A 22386-nucleotide genomic window follows, 5' to 3' on the forward strand; every position below is an offset into this window, starting at 1 on the left:
GCAAAGACTGACGCAGGTCTTCCAATTGGCTATGACCAGATAACAGGTCATCGGAAACCTCATCAGAAACCAAACCTTCCTCAGACCCTTCCTCCACCTCAGAAATATAATCCAGAGGCTGGAACAAATCCCTGGAAGAGGGCACAGAAAAAGGCTCAAATGCAGGCCTTACTGACTTCTTCAGGGCCTTCCTCGGAGTTTCCACCAACACACGGGATACCTCTGGTAAAGCCTCCACAAAAAGCCTTGAGGGTGTCGACAGAATCGGCATCGACGTTGAGCGTGGCGCCGATGGCTTTGACACAGGCCTCGAGGGCGGTGCCCCGAGCGTGTCCTTAGACGGCCTTGGCGCTGATGGCGTCGATGTCTTCCTAGAAGACCTCACAGGCTCCACCGGTCTCGAGGGTATTGAGGACCGGGACCTGGAGCAGGCATGGCTAGAGCGATGCACCTTGTCCGACCGGGTCCTCGAAGGTTTCCGGTGATCGCGCTGACCGCCCGCCCCGAAGGCGTGCGAACGGTGGCCTAAGCGTGTTCCTTGCCGGCGTCTCTCGACGGCGCGGACAGAACAGAGCCCTGCGAATCACCATCATTTCCTTACGAAATGCATCCCATTCCACAGGAGAAGAATGCTTGTTGGGACAAGCAACCTGCCGACGGGTGGAGTCCTCGGACGAGGACGGGGAAGGCGACGGGTGACGGCGCTTCCGTGAGTGCCTCAAAGAGGCAAAGGAATGGCGGGACCCACTCCGGGACTGAGACCCCTGGACTTACGCCGACGACGCAGAGAGTCGCCTCTTGAATCGTCAGTCGAAAGCTCAGCGGATTTCGACTTTCGGGGTTTGGAAACCTTACCGACCGACAGCTTCTTCTTCCGTTTCCGCAAGGCCTTAGATGTCAGACTGGCAATCGTCAGTCATCGGTGGCGTGGTCCTCGCCGAGGCACCAGAGGCAGACGTCGTGCGGGTTCATAAGTGACATCTTGGAACCGCAGTCCCGACACTTCTTAAAACCCGACCGTGTGGTAGAAGATGAAGAAGACATGATGGCTTTCACGAAAACACCAAGTTCGAAGAACTGATAGAACAGAAGAACCGAGGCGTGCCGAGATCTCCGAAGCGAACACGTTCGCGGAAAAAAACGGAACTGAGGCTATGGGCGTCGTGCGTCTTACTTATAACATCCGGTGACGTCGGCTCGACGGAGGCCCTCAAGGACAGCGTATTGACACAGGACGCCGGAAAAAATTCCGAAGCAGCACAGCTGTGGTGATTACCTGTCATAGATGTGGAATACGTCGGAGGACCCAATTCCTTCGATAGAATACATCTGAGGAGGTGCAGCTGGTAGTGTGACTACTTGGAGACGTCAGAGATGTGAGGAGTGAAGGAAATTGTGGAGTCGAAGATGACCCCAATGTTTTTAGCCTCACAGGTGGGAGCAGAAAGAGGTGCAAGAGAGGACCGGCCAGAGAGTGACAGGAAAGGAGGGAGCCAGTGTACCGATGACATTTCTGACATTAAGGCATTAAGGCAGAGATCATTGTCGGCACACCACTCCTGGCTGGCTCACACAGTCGGAGATGAGAGAAGGAGAAGAGGTGACTGAAGGGAGCCTGAAAATAAGCTGAGTGTCATCCGAATAGCACTAAAAGGTGGGGCAGAGAGCGGCTATGCAGTGGGCAAGAAGTGCCAGGTATTGGTTGAACAGCCAGGGAGAGAGATTAGACCCCTGGGGAACACCACAGGTGGAGGAGAGGAAGGACCCAAGTTGGCCCTTAGAAGGTCGATCAGAGAGGAAGGACGTCAGCCACGCCAGGGCCTGACCAGTGATACCCAGGTTATCACAGAGCCGGTTGAGCAGTATGGCATTGTTGACCTTGTCAAAGGCAGAAGAGAGATCAAGTAAGATGAGGACACAGTGGGTGTTGGAATCTAGGTTGGAAAGCAGGTTGTCACGGATGGTCAGGAGAGCAGTTTCCATGCTTCTGGCAGCTCTAAAGCCAGGCTGATGGTCATGAAGACAGCCAACAGATTCCATGTGAAGATTAAGCTGGGAGATAGCCAGCGTTTCCAGGAGTTTGCCCAGGAAAGGAGTGATGGAGATTGGACGATAGTTAGCCGGACAGGTAGGGTCAGCAGAGTTTTTTTTTTAAGAAGAGGGTGCACAAGGGAGTGCTTCAGGGGTGAGGGGAAGACTCCAGAAGTGAAGGAGTGGTTGCAGAAATCAGCCAGAGCAGGAGCGAGGGTATCGATGTGGTCCTTGATGGTTTTGGATGAACAGGGGTGAACCTGTTTTCACAAAACATCCATAGATCAGACGTGTCTAGAAACCTTGTCTGAGGAGAACAGGGGAAAGGCAAAGAAGAAGGGAGGAGAGGTGGCCGAAGAAGGGCCAGAGGAAGAGCAGAGAGTAGATGGAGGAGAGGAAGAGAGAGAGGACAGGATGTCCTGGGATTTGGAGATGAAAAGAGAAGCCAGGGCCATGCAGAGGGCCTGGGAGGGGACAAGAGAGGTAGATACTGCCGCAGGATTGGCCAGCTCCTTTCAGATTTGAAAGAGTTCAGCCGAGTTGTTAGATGCCGCATAGATGCAGGCTTGGATGTGGGCTCTCTTCTTGGTGCGGACAGAGAGCCACTATTGTCTTTTGAGCAGGGGGCAGGCCAGTTTGTCGGAGGATGTACCGGAAGCACGCCATTTCCTCTCAGCCACTCTGCACTTGCCTTTAAGGGTGACGAGGTCTGAGTCATACCAAGAGTTGCACTTGGCTTTGAGCTTCAAGCGGATCCTCATGACAGGGGCAAGAACATAAAGAGTATCACACATAGCAGAGTAGAGCATAGAAAGGGCTGTTCAGGGTGTGAGTCAGCCAAAGGGATGGGGGGGGGGGTGAGAAAGTGGTGGCGAAAGCCGCAACTGACACTCTAAGATAACCAAGAAGGTAGGTGGCAGTGCTGGAGTTGGCCTGGCTTGAGGGTTAGAAAGGGTGAGCTGGGAGGAAAGGAGAAAGTGATCACTCCAGGAGAGAGGAGTGGTCTGAGGGGACGAAAAGGGAAGGTCTGAAGAGATCAGAACATCCTGAGTGTGCCCTGCAGAGTGAGTCGGGGGGAGAATAGAAAGTGAGAGAGAGTCGCAAAGGTCACGAAAGAGTCCATTGGAAGGGCAGGAAGCATACAGGTGGATGTTGACGTCTCAAAGAAGGAGGAGTTGAGTGGTTGAGACCCGGAGTGAAGAGGAGTGGTCCGCCCACTCAAGAGAGGAAGGCAGAGATCTGACCAGGTGGCCGATAGATGGTAGCCACAGTAAGGGAATGGCTAGGAGAGAGAGAGCCTGCAGATGAGGCATTCGAAAGGAGGAGTAGGCCTGCGTAGGAATGACAGAGGCAGGAATCCAGTCAGGGAATATCAGGGCTACACCCCTCCAGAACGGTTGGACCTGGGCACTTAGAGGATCTTGTAGCCATCAGGGTGGAGAGTGTCAAAGCTTGTGACAGAGTTGGCTGTGAACCATGTCTCGGTGAGACAGAGGACATCAAGGTCAAGTTCCTCCAAGAGACGGCAGATGTCGGAGGAGTGGTTTGCAGCAGAGCGAGAGTGGCAATATGGAGAAGGGGGGGTGCAGAAGAGGAAGGAGGAGAGGGCAAGGTAGCCAAGGAGGGGACAGCAGGGGGAGGTGAGGAAGACGTGGAGGGGAGAGAGGGTACAGCAGGAGAAGAAAGGAAATTGATGAGGCGTGGGAAGCGTCTATCAAAGAGAAAAACGTTGGCTTGAGGGCCTTGGACCAAGACGGTTCCGTTCAAGTAAACCTTAATGATGACCTTAGAAGAGTGGAAGGAGGCCAGGAGGGCTTCTCACCGGGTGCCACCATTAATGGGAGAGGAAGAGAAGGGAGAGAGCTCAGACCATATGTAGAGTCCATATGTTATGTGAGGTGTATGTTGGTGAAGGGAAGCAGGCATGGTGGCTTTCATATGGCAGTGTTTCTACTGTGCATGTGGCATGCTGGGTTTCCGATGGACACTCCCCGAGCATCTGGGGTTGCCATTGTGGGCTGGGCGCACAAGCGTGCATGGCTGTGGTACTGCCAGGGTTGTTGTTGGTGAGGCGATGTGGCCATTTGTCAGCATTGCTTTGGTAAGTGCATGTTGCATTGTGATACCTGTAGTCATGTTGGTGTGTTTATAGTTTCTACTGTATGTTTACATCAGCTTCTCCATGCAGGTAAGTACGATATGTGCATGCTTCCTGCCTGTACTATGACGTTGGTGCGGGAGGTGGTCCAGTACGGATTCCGCATTCGCTTGTCATCCCATCCTTAGTGTAGTTATTTGCACCCCCCTATTTGGGCATGTGCTTCACAGCACATTTCTGCTGGCTCGTCTACTCACCCTCAATCCAGGTCTGTTGTCCTCTGTGCCTCTCCATGTATCCAGGTAGTGTGCTGTTCCGTATGACCATGACCATGGCATCATGGTTGGAACCAGGGTAGTGGGCACAGCAGTGGGTGATGTGCAGGTTGGCGTCGCAGGTCACCTGCACATTCAGGGAGTGGTAGTGCTTGCAGTTATGGTACACTGCCTCATGAGCCTGGGGGGCCACCAGTGCAAATGGGTACAGTCCAAGGCAGCAATCACATTTGGCTTTTGGGCAACGGCATAGAACTGTGCCTTAATGGCATTGGGCTGGGGTGGTAGGCATTGAGATGTGACATTGCACTTGCTGCAGGAGGTATTCAAGCACCTGGCACAACACTGCGCAGAAGGTGAGCTGTGCAATGCTGTGCATCATGGCCACAGAGTGCTGGAAGGTGCCAGTTCCAAGAAATTGTAGGACAGACACTAGATTCAGCAGTGTGGGCACAACTGTCCGGATGTTGATCCTGCTCCCTGTGTCACCCTGTATTGTGGTGAGCAGATCTGTTATGGTCGCACTGTTCAGGCAGTACAGGGTGATCAACTTGCTGTCAATGAGGGTCCAGGCTGAGGGCCTAGCCCTGGGGATTGGTGCATGCCTTGCCTGTGCTCTTGTCTTCCTCCTCCTCCCCCCAAACCTCCCCTGTACTCCCTGTGCTCTGGCCTGGTTGTCCTGCCTCTCTACTTCCAGGCTCAGCATGATCAATCGCCTGTCCCAGCTCACAGGGGCTAGTGACATCATGGTGTTTGAAACAATTTTGGGGTAGGTGTGTGCCTTGGGTATCCCTATGGGGTGGATTGGGATCAATTGTGGCTTCATTTCAGGTACCTGTGTCCGTTTACCTCCAGCTGGAGGTAACTGCGCCATGTTTTCGGCAGTATCAGTGCCGGTTTTTGGCACTAATACCGCCGGACATGGACGTGTGATGTGGCTGTGTTTGCGCCTCTTGTTGCTGGCTGACAGTCAACGGTATTGATGGTGCTAATTCCGTTACCGCCACTTTTAAGGGTTACCGCCAGACTTCTGATGAGGCCCATAGTCCTTTATCTAACACACCTAGTAGACTTAGGACTTGTTTTCAACTCGCTAAAGGCCCACCTCGCTGCGTATACCATACCTCAGAGCAAGGTTTCATGGTGGAAAATTCCTGTAATTAAAGCATTCATGGAAGGGGTAAAAGGATTTCACCATCCTATTTCCAACCCAACTCCAGATGGGACTTGAATGTTGTTTTCACAAGGTTAATGGGACCTCTTTTGAGCCAATGCATAAGGTCAGTCTTAAGGCCCTCACCTATAAGACTGCCTTCTTATTGGCTATTAACTCTATAAGTAGAGCTACTGAACTGCAGGCTCTCTGTTCAAGACCCATTTGTGACTATTCACAAAGATAAGGTGGTATTTGCCATGATCTCTGCTTCCAAAAGATCAGGACTTGCCCGACTCCCTTGGAAGCAGACCCATAACTCCGGTTCCGAGTGCCAGCCAGTCCCAATTGGGACCTTTTGGACCCTGTCCTGGCGCCAGTGGCCCAGGCTCATAAAGATGCCCAGTCCCAGCGCTGGAAGCGCCGGGCTCATAATGCTTGGGTGGACTTACCTGCAGCAGACCATGCTGCTTACTTACCTGCCAGTTGAACCCCTGATCCTCTTCTGTTTGGGACTACTTTTCCTGTTGGGTGGGGCAGGAGCCACTCCCTAGGTTCAGAACACTGGAACTCTTCTGGAAAGCAGGAACTCTTTTCTTACCTAGGCGTGGCTGTGGAAGGAGACACCTAAACACTACAGGAGGCTATTTAAACCACACCCGATGGATGAATCTTGCTTTGTGTTATTCTGCATTCTCTGCAGCAGAACGCTCATCGTGTCTTCTGCTTCGGATCCTGGGCCTAAGGGAACAAAGGCTTACCATCCTGGAATCCAGTCTTCAGCAGCACCTGTAAAGACAAAGAAAGAACAGGTTAGCACTACGGTCTTCAGTGGCAGCGCATCTCTTACCTGGTCCATCGGCTGTCACCAACGCCTCGCGCTGCATTCCGGCATCTGAAAGACAAAGGCTTACCTACTCTTCGCATGCTCCGGAGGTCTTCGCACTGCATTCCGGCATCTGAAAGACAAAAGCTTACCAGCTCTTCGCACGCTCCGGAGGCCTTCGGCGCTGCATCCCGCATCTGAAAGACAAAAGAAGGTGCGTTTAAAGACATTGGGCAACTTTATTACTCACGTGCCATTACTCCTTCCCACGCCGAATCCAGTGGGTATTCCAGCACCCTTCAGCTTCTCTAAAGCTCCGAACTTGTACCTGCAAGATAAAAGGGACAGTTAGTGCGCATCGTGAAGCAGGCTACAAGCGCTTACTTACGTGCTTCCAGGCGCTTCTATTCCTCACGTGGGTTCGATCCTCAACTCTCATCAGCCCGCCATCCGCCATCGCCAGAACCCTGCAAAACAAGAGATATCATTACAAAAGACTTTTAAGACATTTGAAGTGCCCAGAACTTACCGTTCGTGCAGTTAACGACGGACAGCAGTCCTCTGAGGTCAAGAGGCCTGCACCCTTATCCAGTGAAGAAACTGGTTACGGCACCCTGCCCCGAGGCAGATGGAGAGCTCGGCGTTCACTTACCTAAGGTGAGGGCGTTAACCTTTGGGGTTCTACAGGAGAAGAGAAAGGGAAGAGGAGAGAGGCACCCAATAACCCCAGTTCATTAATCCCATATTTTCTATCTGCAGACATCTTACTCTTCGAGTCAGACATACAGTGCACAGAGGTCCAGCCCAAAGAGCCAACCGTGTGTTACACATCACCTTTGAAGATACGGCATTCACCCAGTCAAGACCGGCGCCTCTGCGGGAATCAGGTGAACGTTACAGAACACAAAGCCTACCGCAAAACTCCCACCCAGGCGCTATGGAAACCTCGGATACCGACCAGCTAGCCCAGTTACTTGGGGAACTAAGAGCAGAAGTGCATGCAGCCCGTCAGGAAACGAATGCTCTAAGAAGGGAACTGATTATTTCCAAGGAGCGAACAGACGATCTCGCTAGACAATTGCTACAGTCACAAGCCGGACAAACTCCGTTACCCGCATCAGGGGCAAATCTTCCTTCAACATCCTCTACGAACCCAGTGCAGATCAACCTACCTGGGAATGTACCTCTGGCTCCGCCCGAACGATTTTCTGGTGACCCAAAGAGGTTTGCAGTATTTATTAATCAGTGACGGTTGCACTTCTTATGCCGGCCAGCAGCCTTTCCAACTGATCAAGCTAAGGTAGCTTTCGTGCTTTCGTACCTTTGTGGCAATGCGGCAGACTGGTCGATCCCTCTAGTTAATCAAGATGATCCGGTTCTCCATGATTTTCAAGCTTTTCAGCTCAGTATGGAAAAACTGTTTGCAAGACATTCACAGGGGCAGGCCTTGGACAATGAGCTCCTTTCATTGCGACAGGGTAATCAAGACCTTTTGGCTTATATTGCGTCTTTCAACAGACTGATAGTGGAAACTCGATGGCCTGAGGACAAAAGGATTACGCTGTTTTATAGAGGTCTACGTGCAGAGCTCAAAGATGTGTTAGCCCAAGTAGTGAATCCCCCGCAAGACTGTTCGGACTATATTGACTTAGTCATTCAAATTGACCACAGACTGCAGAACAGGAAGGCCGATCGTTCCAAGTTTGATGCTCGAGTATTTTCCAAACCACCAACTCCTACCAAAGGAGTAGACTCCGGGGAACCCATGCAAATAGGGGGCCTGAAAGGACCACTAACACAAAAGGAGCGGGAAAGGAGAAAACAGCTGCAATTATGCCTCTATTGCGGAAACTCGGGGCACTTTCTTCGAGACTGTCCGGTGAAACCAGCCAAGAAGGCAGTAGGAGCTGCAGTTACCAGGGTCACAAACTCTGAGCAGGGAAACAACCTCGCCCGACAAGAATAGAGGTCCTCTTGCCGAGCGTTAAAACCAGTTCAGTGACCTCGCATTTCGTGATAGCTATGGTCCTCATTAGCCCTGAACATCCGGATTGATTACATGCGATTGAAGCTTACGTCGACAGCGGTGCCATCGGCAATTATATGGATCATGAAATGGTTTTGAGGATGAATCTGACTTTGTCCAAAGGCTGTAAAGGACGTCATTACTACGGTGGATGGTACGGAGATAGCCTCCAGACCAGTAACGCATACCACCCAAGAAGTGACGCTAGTAAGTCAAGATGGACACCATGAGAAGATCGTGTTCGATGTGATCAAGGCCCCTCAGTTCCAGATTATTCTAGGAATTCCTTGGTTAGAGAAGCACAATCCTCAGATCGATTGGCGAGCAAGAACGGTTCAGTTTCCAGAATGTGTCTCTACTTGTCACCCTCGACCTGGTGTTGCACTGGCAGCAATTTCCTCGGAGGCTCCCCAGTTACCTCCTGAATACCTAGAATTCCAAGATGTTTTCCGGAAGGATCAGGCTAACTCTCTACCTCCTCATAGGTCTTATGACTGCCAGATAGACCTGATACCTGGATCTACTCCTCCTTGTAGTAGAATTTATGCCCTCACCGAGCCTGAGAATCTTCACCTCCGACAATACCTGGATCAATACCTAGCGAATGGGTTTATCCGTCCTTCCAAGTCCCCTGCTTCCTCAGCTTTGTTCTTCGTTCCAAAAAAAGAAGGGGACCTTAGAACTTGTATAGATTATCGCGCCCTGACCCAGATCACCGTTAAGAATAGATATCCGTTACCTTTGATCCCTGAACTCCTGGACCAAGTCAGAAAAGCATGCATATATACAAAGCTGGATCTTAGAGGAGCCTACCACTTGGTACGAGTAAAAGAGGGCGATGAATGGAAGACGGCCTTCCGCACCAAGTATGGGCTATTTGAATATCAGGTCATGCCCTTCGGACTTTGCAATGCCCCGGCCGCCTTTCAATATTTTATGAACGATGTCCTCAGAGAGCTCATAGATGTGTGTGTTGTTGTTTACATTGACGACATCCTCGTTTATTCTTCATCGGAAACTGAACATCGGAAACACGTGAAAATGGTCCTCTAGAGATTGCGTCAACACAAACTTTTCCCTAAGTTGGAAAAATGTGTTTTCAACGTGACTGAAGTTGAATTCTTGGGATTCATATTATCACCTAGCGGAGTGCGTATGGATTCAAAGAAGGTCGATGCAATTCTCAAATGGCCATCGCCATCCTCCGTAAAAGGTGTTCAAAGCATGTTAGGCTTCGTTAACTTTTACCGCAGGTTTATCCCCGAATTCTCTCGAATAGTCCAGCCCATCACCGCCTTGTTAAAGAAAAACAAACGTTTTGAATGGTCTACCGAGGCGGAACAAGCTTTCCAGAATTTGAAGACTAGATTTATCTCTGCACCGATCTTAAAACATCCTCGCCCAGAACTCCCCTACATCGTTGAAACTGATGCTTCAACCCTTGCCATGGGGGCAGTTCTATCACAAAAGGACCCAGTAACCAATCAGTTGCATCCCGTGGCATTTTGGTCCCGCAAATTCTCGCCTCCTGAAATCAATTACACTATTACTGATAAGGAACTTCCAGCTATCAAGTCCGCCTTTAAGGCTTGGCGGCATTATCTTCTGGGGGCCCGACACACCGTTACTGTGATTACAGATCACCGAAACCTGCAATATTTGAAAACCGCAAAAGCTCAATCCTCTAGGCAACTCCGTTGGGCACTATTCTTTGCCGAGTTTGACTTCATAATTACCTATCGACCTGGTACAAAAAACGGTAAAGCTGATGCCCTTTCTCGGATGGGAGTGGAAGAACATTTGATCAATCCTAAACCTGTACCTATCATTCCCGAACAAAGAATTCTAGGTGTAATCGCCACACAATCCATAGAGGAAGTTAAGGATAAAGCCAGGCTACTGGTAACTCCAGCAGACATACAGAATTGGCATCTGCAGGGAAAGGACTTTACGGTGAAGGACAACCTATTATATTTCCAAGAACGGTTATACCTGCCCAGCACAGATTTACAGAAAAAGGTAATCTCTTGTTATCACGATTCTTTAATGGAAGGACATCCCGGTATGACCAAGACCTCGGAAAAGATCAAGCGCTACTTCTGGTGGCCGTCTTGGAAAAAAGATATCAGAGACTTTATAATGTCCTGAGGAGTATGCGCCCAAAACAAGAGTCAAAAGGAAAAACCAGCCGGCCTCTTGCGCCCTATTGACATCCCGCCTCGCCCTTGGCATACGCTTTCTATGGACTTCATCACCGATCTACCTCCATGCTCCGGATACAATACGATCCTAGTAATCGTGGACCTATTCTCTAAGATGGCGCATTTCATTCCACTCAAAGGCTTACCAACAGCAGCAACTCTGGCCCGAGAATTTCTCGAAAACATCGTCCGACTGCACGGTTTTCCTTCAGTTCTAATTTCGGATCGAGGTAGTCAATTTATTTCTCATTTTTGGCGAAGTTGCTGTTGGTCGGCTCAAAATGATGTGAGACTTTCGACCAGCCACCACCCTCAAACCGACGGACAAACCGAGAGGACCAATCAAACTCTGGAACAGGATTTGCGCTGCATGCTACAACAAACTGAAAAAACTTGGAAAGATATCCTTTGGATAGCCGAATATGCCTACAATAACTCTGTCTTCTCGGGAACTGGGAAGACCCCGTTTTTTCTTTTATACAGTAGTCACCCTCGAACCTCGGAGTTGGATCCACTCCAAGATCTTGGAACACCAGCAGTAGACCACCTGCATTCTACAATCACCCAAGCCTTTAAGGAAGCCGTTTCTCACCTTCAAAGGGCTAAAGAACAATACAAGAAAGGAGCAGACCAACATCGGAAGGAAGCCCCCCAATATCAAGTAGGAGATCAAGTCTGGTTATCCACCAAATATCTACCTCTAAAAGGACCACGCACATTCAACCCAAGATACCTTGGTCCCTATTCCATCACTACCATAGTAAATCCAGTAGCGGTCAAGGTGGACTTGCCCCCTCACATGAAGATACATCCGGTCTTCCATGTCTCTCTATCAAAACCCGTGCAACCTCAAACCCGAGTAACTACATCTCCAAAACCTATTCTAGTTGATGGAGAACTCGAGTTTGAAGTCAAAAGCATCCTGGATTCCAAGATCTCCAAATCTAAACTATTTTACTTGATTGATTGGAAAGGCTACGGTCCCCAAGAAAGATCCTGGGAACCTGCAGAATATGTCCACGCGCCTCATCTAATCAAAAGATTTCATCGAACATTTCCTAACAAGCCCAAACCCCCGGAGAAGCCCGGTTTGGGAGGGGCCTTGAGGGGGGGTGCTGTCATGATCTCTGCTTCCAAAAGATCAGGACTTGCCCGACTCCCTTGGAAGCAGACCCATAACCCCGGTTCCGAGTGCCAGCCAGTCCCAATTGGGACCTTTTGGACCCTGTCCTGGCGCCAGTGGCACCAGGCTCATAAAGATGCCCAGTCCCAGCGCTGGAAGCGCCAGGCTCATAATGCTTGGGTGGACTTACCTGCAGCAGACCATGCTGCTTACTTACCTGCCAATTGAACCCCTGATCCTCTTCTGTTTGGGACTACTTTTCCTGTTGGGTGGGGCAGGAGCCACTCCCTAGGTTCAGAACACTGGAACTCTTCTGGAAAGCAGGAACTCTATTCTTACCTAGGCGTGGCTGTGGAAGGAGACACCTAAACACTACAGGAGGCTATTTAAACCACACCCGATGGATGAATCTTGCTTTGTGTTATTCTGCATTCTCTGCAGCAGAACGCTCATCGTGTCTTCTGCTTCTGATCCTGGGTACAAAGGCTTACCATCCTGGAATCCAGTCTTCAGCAGCACCTGTAAAGACAAAGAAAGAACAGGTTAGCACTACGGTCTTCAGTGGCAGCGCATCTCTTACCTGGTCCATCGGCTGTCACCAACGCCTCGCGCTGCATTCCGGCATCTGAAAGACAAAAGCTTACCAGCTCTTCGCACGCTCCGGAGGCCTTCGGCGCTGCATCCCGCATCTGAAAGACAAAAGAAGGTACGTTTAAAGACATTGGGCAACTTTATTACTCACGTGCCATTACTCCTTCCCACGCCGAATCCAGTGGGTATTCCAGCACCCTTCAGCTTCTCTAAAGCTCCGAACTTGTACCTGCAAGATAAAAGGGACAGTTAGTGCGCATCGTGAAGCAGGCTACAAGCGCTTACTTACGTGCTTCCAGGCGCTTCTATTCCTCACGTGGGTTCGATCCTCAACTCTCATCAGCCCGCCATCCGCCATCGCCAGAACCCTGCAAAACAAGAGATATCATTACAAAAGACTTTTAAGACATTTGAAGTGCCCAGAACTTACCGTTCGTGCAGTTAACGACGGACAGCAGTCCTCTGAGGTCAAGAGGCCTGCACCCTTATCCAGTGAAGAAACTGGTTACGGCACCCTGCCCCGAGGCAGATGGAGAGCTCGGCGTTCACTTACCTAAGGTGAGGGCGTTAACCTTTGGGGTTCTACAGGAGAAGAGAAAGGGAAGAGGAGAGAGGCACCCAATAACCCCAGTTCATTAATCCCATATTTTCTATCTGCAGACATCTTACTCTTCGAGTCAGACATACAGTGCACAGAGGTCCAGCCCAAAGAGCCAACCGTGTGTTACACATCACCTTTGAAGATACGGCATTCACCCAGTCAAGACCGGCGCCTCTGCGGGAATCAGGTGAGCGTTACAGTATTGCTCACACACCCATGTTCCATGTGAATCAACCAACTGAACTTCCAACTTTCTTTCAGGACCCAACTAACTCAGCTGAAAGAAGCTTCCATACACTAGATGTTAGGAGAGCGGTGGTATACTACCTTGAAAAGACTAAACCACTAAGAAAGACAAACCATTTCTTCGTCTCTGTGGCAGCTTTTAGAGAATAAGATCCTGTCTGTAAATCGGCTATTTCCAAATTGATTGTTAAATGCATTGCATAGAGCTGACACTTTCACTCAACACTACTGCTTAGACACGCACTCTAAGTCTCCCACCGACATCTCCCGGTACTGCTCGTTAGTCTATGCACAGCATGTGATTCTAAGCAGATTCACAAGCATCAGAAGACCAACACTACTCACCGTAATCATATCATCTGATGATTGTATCTGATTAGAATCACACGTGCCCACCCTTCCTCCGCTCTTGAGTAGAAGGAACATGGACATTTTACACCTCTCTTCTGTAGTTACACATTCTGTAAGGCTCCCTCATGGCAGAACAAAAACAACCGGTGGGACATTGATGCATGAAGGATTTTGAATATACTAATCGTCACATTAGGGATAGTGTTAGTCACGCCCATTTTGACTTCCTTTTCGATCTTTAACTGAAAGATGCAATGCTCTGCGATTACCACTAGATGTTGGACTATATGCACAGCATGTGAATCTAAGCAGATACAATCATCAGAAATATGATTATCCTGAGTGATGTATATCTTATTTATTTTGTATATCTTTTCTGCTACGTTTTGTGTGTTGAGTGAGCCAGACTGTCACTTTATACCAGTCTAACCCCCTCCAAAGAGTGAAGCCTGACTGCTTTCACACATAATCATGTAGAGAGTTTTAGACAAACTTGGTCGACACTCTGTACACACAATACTGGTTTGGTCTTCTGAACACCTCACCAGAGAGATTTTGAAAAACCTAATTACTATCTCCAAATTGATGTGCTGACTAGCTTACTTCATTCACTACCTGCTTTCTCCAAATGCTGTATTTTTTGCCGTTCCAACAGCCTGCCAAACAGTGTATGATGTACACACCACAATTCTGAGCTTGACAGGAGGTGGGTACTCTTGGTGCAAGCCTGAAAACAGCGCAGGGCAGAACCCGTGGCACATCAGTGTGTCCTCTCCGTGCAGTTGCTCCAGTTCAGTTGTCCAATCTCACCAGCAGGTGTGAGAAGTCAGAATCAGAAGACCGACAAGTGGCAGCTTGGTTTAAGGGATCTTTATTTAGAACCTTCCGAAAACCTAAGATGCTCCTACTCTCAATCTAAACCAAGTAAACTAAAATTGTGCTCATCATGATGTCTTACAAACTAACTCAAGTCCTTTGTCCAGAAACCTATTCCGGTCTGACTTCTGTCCCTACCTCTTTATACAGAGAAGATAACATAACTCTTAACAAATAAATATAATAAGGGCCGTTGCCCAAACAGAGTAATGGTGGTTGGCTTCTGACCACCACTATGATGTCTTTTTCTCACCAAACTGGGCCCCTTGCCACGTTGCACAGTTCCATTCAGGACACCAAGTTTCTCTTATAAGAGCGCCCCCTTTGGGAGTTTGAGCATCAGTCTCTTATTAGTCTCTTTTCTTTGGGATTCGCAAATACTCTGCCACAGTCTCGGGTCTGTTTTTAGTCTTTGGATGTTCCAGGTTCGTATGTGTACAGTATTTCCCGTGGACTCCGTACCCAGGAATTTGAATGTACTAACTCCAGTTGTTTTTTCTCTGTGTTTTTGCACCTCCAGTGTCTCTGGCTCCTCACCTTGTCTTGGGGTTTGTCTCTCACCCCACCTTGGGGTCTGCTTTCTTTCACCCTACCCTGGGGTTTAGCTTCTTTTGCCCCACCTTGGGGTTCCGCTTTTTTCACCCCACCCTGGGGTCTGGTTCTCACCTGGCCTTGGGATCTGGTGCTTTCACTGCACCTTTGGGGTCATCTTTTACCTCACCTTGGGGCTTGTTGGGGCCCTTCAGACCTCCACCTGTTTCCCTGGAGCAACCATGTGCCTTCTGTTTGAGCGATGCTCCCCTGGGCAGGCATTTGGGTAGGGCGATGCAAGTTCTCACCCTCGCTTTCATCCTATGGTTCCGCATTGACTGGAGCTTTTGCTCTTTTCCCGCTGAAGTTCTATCGGGATTTAGCATCTGTTAATTGTTCCAGCATTTCTGTCCCAAACAGAGGTCCTTGTTTGCTCGTGGCTCTGTAGGACCAGCCCTCTCCGGTCTGTTTCCCGGCAGGGCTACTAGGCGTCCTGCGGGCTTGTCCGCCCCTGCATTAGGCATGCTAGGCGGGTACTTCTGGTCTGTTGCCATGCCTCCCTGGGAGGAGGTATGCTGAATTCTGCTGCTCTGTGGCCGTCTCTCTATTTCTCTCCTCTTCCCTCCCTAATTGAAGCTTTCTCTTCTCCCTGTCAAGGGGATATGTCAGTTCTCCGGCCTCTCTTTTCTGGTACAATTGGTGTCAGAACCAACACCAGCCATTCCTGTATACAGTTAACAATCATCACAGATGGTGGCGTCCATATAACCAATAAAGCTGGTAGTTTCTATGGACGAGGGAGGATATCTAGGGATTGCCTGTCCTATAGGGGAGGGTGGGGGCCACCCCCTGTGGGATCCCCTTTGCCCTGTGTTCTATGGGGTGTTAAGCTTAGTGGGATCACCTCCCCAGGGCCAAAGTGGGTGGATTCTCCTTAGGGAGGACAAATTCCTTGGATTGTCACACAGGCCCCTGGTGAGGCCACAGCTCCAACTGTCTGGGATTATCATTGCATTCAAGTAAATTAAAGGGCAACTGGCCTCACCAAAATGGTCTGAGTGGCAGGATCTTGAAAGAAGTCCCAATCTCTTTTCTGCCACAGACTGGTTTGCTTTCGGAGGTTGCTTGAAACCATCATCTTACCTTTTCCTCGCATATTCTTAGTCGTGGGCCAGTTTGATGTGAGTTACCAGCTGCACACAGCCGTGTTAAGTGGCATTTTATGCATGTTTCTTGTCCTTGAGTGAGTGAAGAATTTACAACGCGCACGCAACAAACCTAATTGGATTTCGGCGCAGTTGAAATGCATCATCATCATGTAGAATATTGTCATCAGTCACATGTTGACAGTAGCCCAGAGTTGTTAAAGATTTTTTTTGAAAAGGTAAGTTTTTAGCCCTTTTCGAAATGTTAACAGAGTCCACTTTCCTTAGTTTCAAAGGGAGGCTGTTCCACAATCTAGGCACAAAAAACGAGAAACTGCACACTCCCCTAGAAACAAATCTTGTCTTGGGGATGGTGAGGAAGTATTTATTTTCCGATCTTAAGGACCTAGTAGGCTGATATTGTATAAATTAATCCCTCAAATATCCTGGTGCCAAACTATTCATACACTTAAATACAAGTCATCCAATCTTAAACTTTATACAGTCCTCCACCATTAGCCAGTGGGGAGAGCGGCAGAGACCAGAAATCGGGGTACATTTTGATACCCCAAACACTAATCTGACTGCTGCGTTTTGTGCTTTTTGTAGCCGGTAGACTTGTTTGGGAGGAGTCCCAGCAAGTAAGTCGATTGTCCTTCCTATCGGTGGTAGAACAACTGCATGTTGATAAGTGAAGTGCTGGCTAAGAGTACCCGAGTCACCACAGTTGAAATGTATCTTTTCGTCTTAGTGGATGAAGCTAATTAATGTATGATTGATTAAACTCCCAGCCGTTTGGCATATTGAGTCTTTCCAGAAGAAATCTATGCCATGTTATTGATGCATCTTTTCATCTCTCCCATCAGGTGCCAGCTTTGGTAGCTTCCCTACGGCCAGGCCGCTGCAGAGGCCGCAAATGTCCCAGGTTGGAGTCCACACCAACCCTTTCATGGTGAGTACTGAACACTGTAATCTGTGAATGGTGGCCGCTCATAGAAAAATGTAGGTAACAGCCATCTGTACTTCACTGGGAAAAGACTACCGTCCTTGGAAGTCTTGTTGCAGCCTTATGTGTTTTATTTTTAATTATTTGTTGTCCTCAAATGAAGAATAGATGTTCCTCTGCATGAGGGGTATATTATTGTTGTACCTTGTCATGTATCACCTGTCAATCTTTTGGTAGGGCATGTTTAAATGCTTTATCGGTAGAAAGGTTTACAAATAAAACACAGCTTGGAGAGGCCAGTGCAGCTACATGTCCTCTGTTTATACTCAAGCGGAGTGTTTCTGTACGATCTGCTCCCTGGTAAGCACTATAGCCATATCAGTCTGTTCAGAGGACTTTAAAAATAAGCTGAAAATAAGCTTACCAGTACCTACATGTAAACTAAGTATGGGGGAATACTGGCAACCAAAGAAGATCTTGAAGGATAGTTTCCACGATTGAGGACATTCAATCTAGAAGACCTAAGAAAATGTCAAACCCTATCTCAGGACTTGCACTACCTGCACCTTAAACAACCCTCTGACAAAATCTCCAAAGATGGGCCTTAGGCCCACCCGAGGCCCATCGCAGTGGTTACTGTCACTCAACGTTGAGAGGCTTGTTTGCAGCCTACTCATCTGCGCGTTCAATATAGACTCATATATTTATGTTGAGGGGGAACAACAGCAAGAAGAGGTTATCTGGCTAGGAGCCAAATTATATATACATCAAACGAGGCCCCCATCACGAATGTCCACTCCACCATCCCAGATGCCTCCACTACCCTGTGGTCTGCACTTTACTAGTTACTGTATGCTTAAGAATAGCATTGTCTGGCGTGTTGCAATGACTAATATACCTAGTGGCTCAAATCACGCACTTGTAATGGCTGCATTGAAAAGTAGGATGCTTATTTAAAATATGGCTCATAGGCCTGTGAGGGATTGTAATGTTGCTACTTTTACATAATTATGCAATACTCTCTTGATGCATTTTGTTGCGATCTCCAGATTGTAAAATGGAGGACACAAGAATAAGGATGGGCCAGCTTTTCATTGGCAGTATGTAAGCAAATGGACTTTGAAGATGTAGTTCCAGGATCAGTACATTCAGATCTTTCTACTTCAAGGAACAATGTTGCTAACCTAGCATTTTAAGTGCAAAGCCCTTAACACTCTTGTATATTATTTAGGAACTGAATTAATTCATTGAAAACAATATTTAAAAGAGACAGTGCATTGACACCTCTGATCTCTGGAGTTCACCCATTATCACAGGGCCTTGTAAGTTCAGGTTGGTAGCAAAAACTGATTTCTGCTGCTTGAAGGCCCAGGTGTAATATTTCACCTAGGCACTGGAGCAAATGATCCGGAAAGATTTAGTAATGCTTACCTAAAATCACCAGCAACCAGATTAACCTCTCGCTCCAGCAACCCAACTCCTACTGCCCCCTTGACATCGTAAACCTATTTTAGAGTGGATTGTGTCCTCCAACGTATTACTCATCTTAGTATTCCATCCAGCTATGCTGCTCTTCGAAAAACTTTTCGGCAGAGAGCGCCGTGCGTCGATGTCGTCGAGTCGATGGTTCATCGAAGGCCTCCGTCGAGGGTGACGTCATCGGGTGTATAAGTAGCACGCGCGGTGCCCGTTGGCCTTAGTTCCGTTTTTCCGCAGTTACGTTGCTTCGGACATTCAGCGCGCCTCGAGTTCAGTGAAGAAAATATTTATAAACAAGAAGAAATATGTTCTCGTCATCGACACCGACCACGAGCCTGAGATCGAGTTTCAAGAAATGTAAGTCGTGCGGCTCAAAAATGTCGATCACGGACCCGCACCCCGAGTGTTTGTGGTGCCTCCGAGAAGGCCACGACATGGAGGCCTGTTCGAAGAGTCAGGCGATGACGGGGAAGGCCTTGCGAGAAAGGAGAGGAAAGCTACAGGTAGGTCGGAAGGATCGAAAAGCCTCTAGCGTCGAGTCGAGACCCCATGAGGAGAAATCTCCTCGGCGCGAAAGGCATCGATCTAGATCCCGAAGCGATTCTCATCGCTCGTCGTCTTCGTCAAAAAAAATCGAAGAAACAACGCCACAGTTCTCCCTCCACCTCGTCGTCAGACGAGTCTCCGAAAGGGATGAAATGCCCCTCGAAACATTCGTCTTCCGAAGAGTGGGAAACATTCAGGGTCAAAATGATGGAGGTGTTTGAGAAGGCGAAGCCTCGGTCCGCGCCTTCTTCGGAAGCCTCGGGGAGCGTCATCGCTCCGACACTCGTGCGCCCTCGAGCCCGGGTGATCGTAAAAGGAAGGATAGGGAACCTTCCAGGACGCCGAGCGATAAACGCTCGAGTTGAGTCGACCGCTCGAGGTCACTGACGCCGCCCGAGACCTGTCACACCTCAAAGGGAAAATCTAAGTCGAAGGCTACCTCGACGCCCACGAAGCAGACCCTGTCGACGACCACTATGTCGTCGACGCTGTCAACGCCTTTATCGATGTCGACGCCGAAACCCTCAGCGCCAAAGGCTCTCCAACCAAGCCAGGGCAGCCAGAAAAAGAGGAGAAAGTAACAAAACATGTAATTTCTTCAGTGCCTGGTACTACACATCTTCCTCCTCCTCTCCCAGAGAAGGTTTTCCAGCCTCTCCCTAGGAAGGAGTTTTTTCAAATCCTTGACCTCAATTTTGGAGGAACAGGAGAGATCCGAGGAGGAAAATGTACCTTTTGGATTGGAATATGGCACCCCAAATGTCCCAGAATGCTTGATCTCAGAGGAAAGCAGAATTAGGGATTTGGTGGAGTCTTTACATAATGCAAGTGGCATTGATACTTCTCCTGAGAATGATTTTGGTAGACCAGATCCAGGAGAGCATGCCAGTCCATCTTACCGTCAGTTAATGACCAAGGTGGTAGAATACTTGGGATGGGCTAGACCACCAGCCCAATTCGTCCAAGACGATTTAACAGACATATTGGACCATGGTCCCACTGAAGACCCAGTACTACCTTTTCATGTAGTCTTACAAAACAGGGTGGCCAAGAATTGGGAAACTCCGGATTCTATTCCTCCGGTAAATAAGTCCCTCACATCAAAATACCGCCCAGCCAGTAGCGACCCCGGCCATCTGTCAAAACATCCAACTCCCGAGAGTCTGGTCATACAGGCAGCCACAGCTTCCAACAAACTTGCGTACCTGTCTATCCCTCCAGACAGGGACGATAAGCGTGTGGATGGTTGGGCACGGAAGGTATTTTCAGCCGGGAGCATGGCATTAAAATCTGCCAATTCCACATGTGCCTTGGCCAAATTTTCATACACTCTGTGGGAGTGCATCGCAATGGCGGCGGAGCACATACCAGAAGGGGGAGGAAAGTGAAGGTTTCCTAGCCATCGTTCGAGATGGAAAGGAAGCCATGCAGGAATCCCTTCAATCTGGATTGGACACTGCGGATAGTGTAAGCAGGTCAATGGGCACTAGCACGGTAATGCGCAGGTTTGCGTGGTTACGGAAGTCGGGTTTTGCACCGGACGTACAGAACCGCCTTCTGAACATGCCTTTTGACAGGTCTCAAAAGCAGTGGCCAAGTCTTTAGGAGCTGCTATTAGGCAACCTCAGCCGTTTCGTGCGCAAGGGCAATCATGGAGGGGACGATCCTATCGTTATTACACCTCACATTGAAAGACGAGAGGAATGGCCAGTCAAAGGGGCCAAAGAAAGGCCACTCGTGGTGGACGAGAAAAACGTGCTAAGCCAGCTCCAGCTGCGGCCTCTTAGCCATCAGCGGCTGCAACATCCGCCACAAAACCACTTTGAGGACTTGCACCACAAAATACCTGTAGGAGGCAGGCTGTTGCAGCATCTGCAAGAATGGCGAGCCATTACTTCAGATGTTTGGGCTCTAGAAATAATAGCCCACGGCTACTGCCTTCTTTTTATAAAGCCACCTCAAAGCAATCTACCAGGGAGACACCCGTTGAAGTCTTCAAACCCGCTCCTACAGCAGGAAGTTCTAACCCTGCTGGAGAAAGGTGCTATAGAACCAGTACCTGCAGCGGAGAGGAACAAGGGATGGTACTCCCCGTATTTTTTGATCCCCAAAAAGGACGGAGGACTGAGACCCATCTTGGACTTAAGAAACTTGAACAAGTTCCTCAGGAAAGACAAATTCAAGATGGTTACCCTTTCTCAGATCCTTCAGGCCCTTCAACTCCAGGACTGGTTGGTGTCATTGGACCTCCACGATGCTTATTTTCATGTGCCGATTCATCTCAAACACAGAAAATACCTGAGGTTCGTAGTTGGCGACTCACACTATCAGTTTCGAGTCCTGCCATTCGGGTTGACCTCCGCCCCGAGGGTCTTCACCAAGTTAATGGTAGTGGTGGCAGCGCATCTCAGGAGAGGGGGGATTCATGTCTACCCCTACCTGGACGATTGGTTGATCAGAGCGCGCTCTGCCGAGCAAGCACTGGATCATCTGAAAGTCACCTGCCACTTCCTCCACAAACTGGGCTTCCTTCCCAACAGCTTCAGTACATAGAAGCTGTACTAGACACATCCTTGGGAAAGAGCTCGCCTCCCAAGACGAGGGCTCAAGACATTCTTCAGATGGTTTCCAAATTCCAAAATGCCCACAAATCTCCAGGCTTATGACTTTTTAAGGTTACTCGGCCTCATGGCATCCTGCATCTTTCTGGTGCCAGAGGCACGCTTGAGGATGAGATCCCTTCAATGGGCCCTAAACATTCAGTGGTCCCAGTTCTCGGGTCAAATGACGGTTCTTCTTCAGATTCCGAACAAGGCCAGACAAGACCTTCTATGGTGGACCTGTACAGAGAACATCCTAAAAGGAGAACCTTTTTGGCAACCGTGGCCGGAGATCACAGTAGTGACGGACGCCTCACTCCTGAGGTGGGGAGCTCATGCCAATGATTTGACAATCAACGGTCGTTGGTCTCCCTCGGAGTCCAAACTACATATCAACCTTTTAGAGCTGAGGGCAATCGGACTAGCGCTGAAGGCCTTCCTGCCATCTGTCAGGGGAAAGAATGTCCTGATAATGACGGACAATACAGTGGCCATGCACTACCTAAACAAAAGAGGAGGTGTGGTCACTACCCCTGTGCAGAGAGGCAATGCAGCTCTGGTATTGGGCGATTGAGGAGGGAATCTCTTTAACGGCAATTCATCTAGCCGTGGAAGAGAATATGACGGCAGATGCTCTGAGCAGGCAGAGCACGGTGTCCCACGAATGGGAACTGGCTCAGGAAGTCATTCAAGAGATCTTCGCCCTTTGGGAAAGCCCTCAGGTAGACCTATTCGCAACCA

The 22386-nt window shown here is 49.1% G+C and overlaps 1 protein-coding gene across 3 annotated transcripts in view; it reads left to right on the top strand.

Annotated features, from left to right (window-relative positions):
• AGFG2 (ArfGAP with FG repeats 2) overlaps positions 1-22386 on the top strand; it is a 1592250-nt gene that overhangs the window by 1364236 nt on the left and 205628 nt on the right. For all 3 annotated transcript variants that reach the window (XM_069644975.1, XM_069644984.1, XM_069644992.1), the window contains one exon: positions 16941-17026. In XM_069644975.1, the coding sequence (XP_069501076.1) occupies positions 16941-17026 (86 nt within the window). The remainder of the gene's footprint in view (positions 1-16940; positions 17027-22386) is intronic.

Source organism: Ambystoma mexicanum, chromosome 1p (assembly GCF_040938575.1).
Source record: "Ambystoma mexicanum isolate Mex_15411 chromosome 1p, UKY_AmexF1_1, whole genome shotgun sequence".
Taxonomy (NCBI): domain Eukaryota; kingdom Metazoa; phylum Chordata; class Amphibia; order Caudata; family Ambystomatidae; genus Ambystoma; species Ambystoma mexicanum.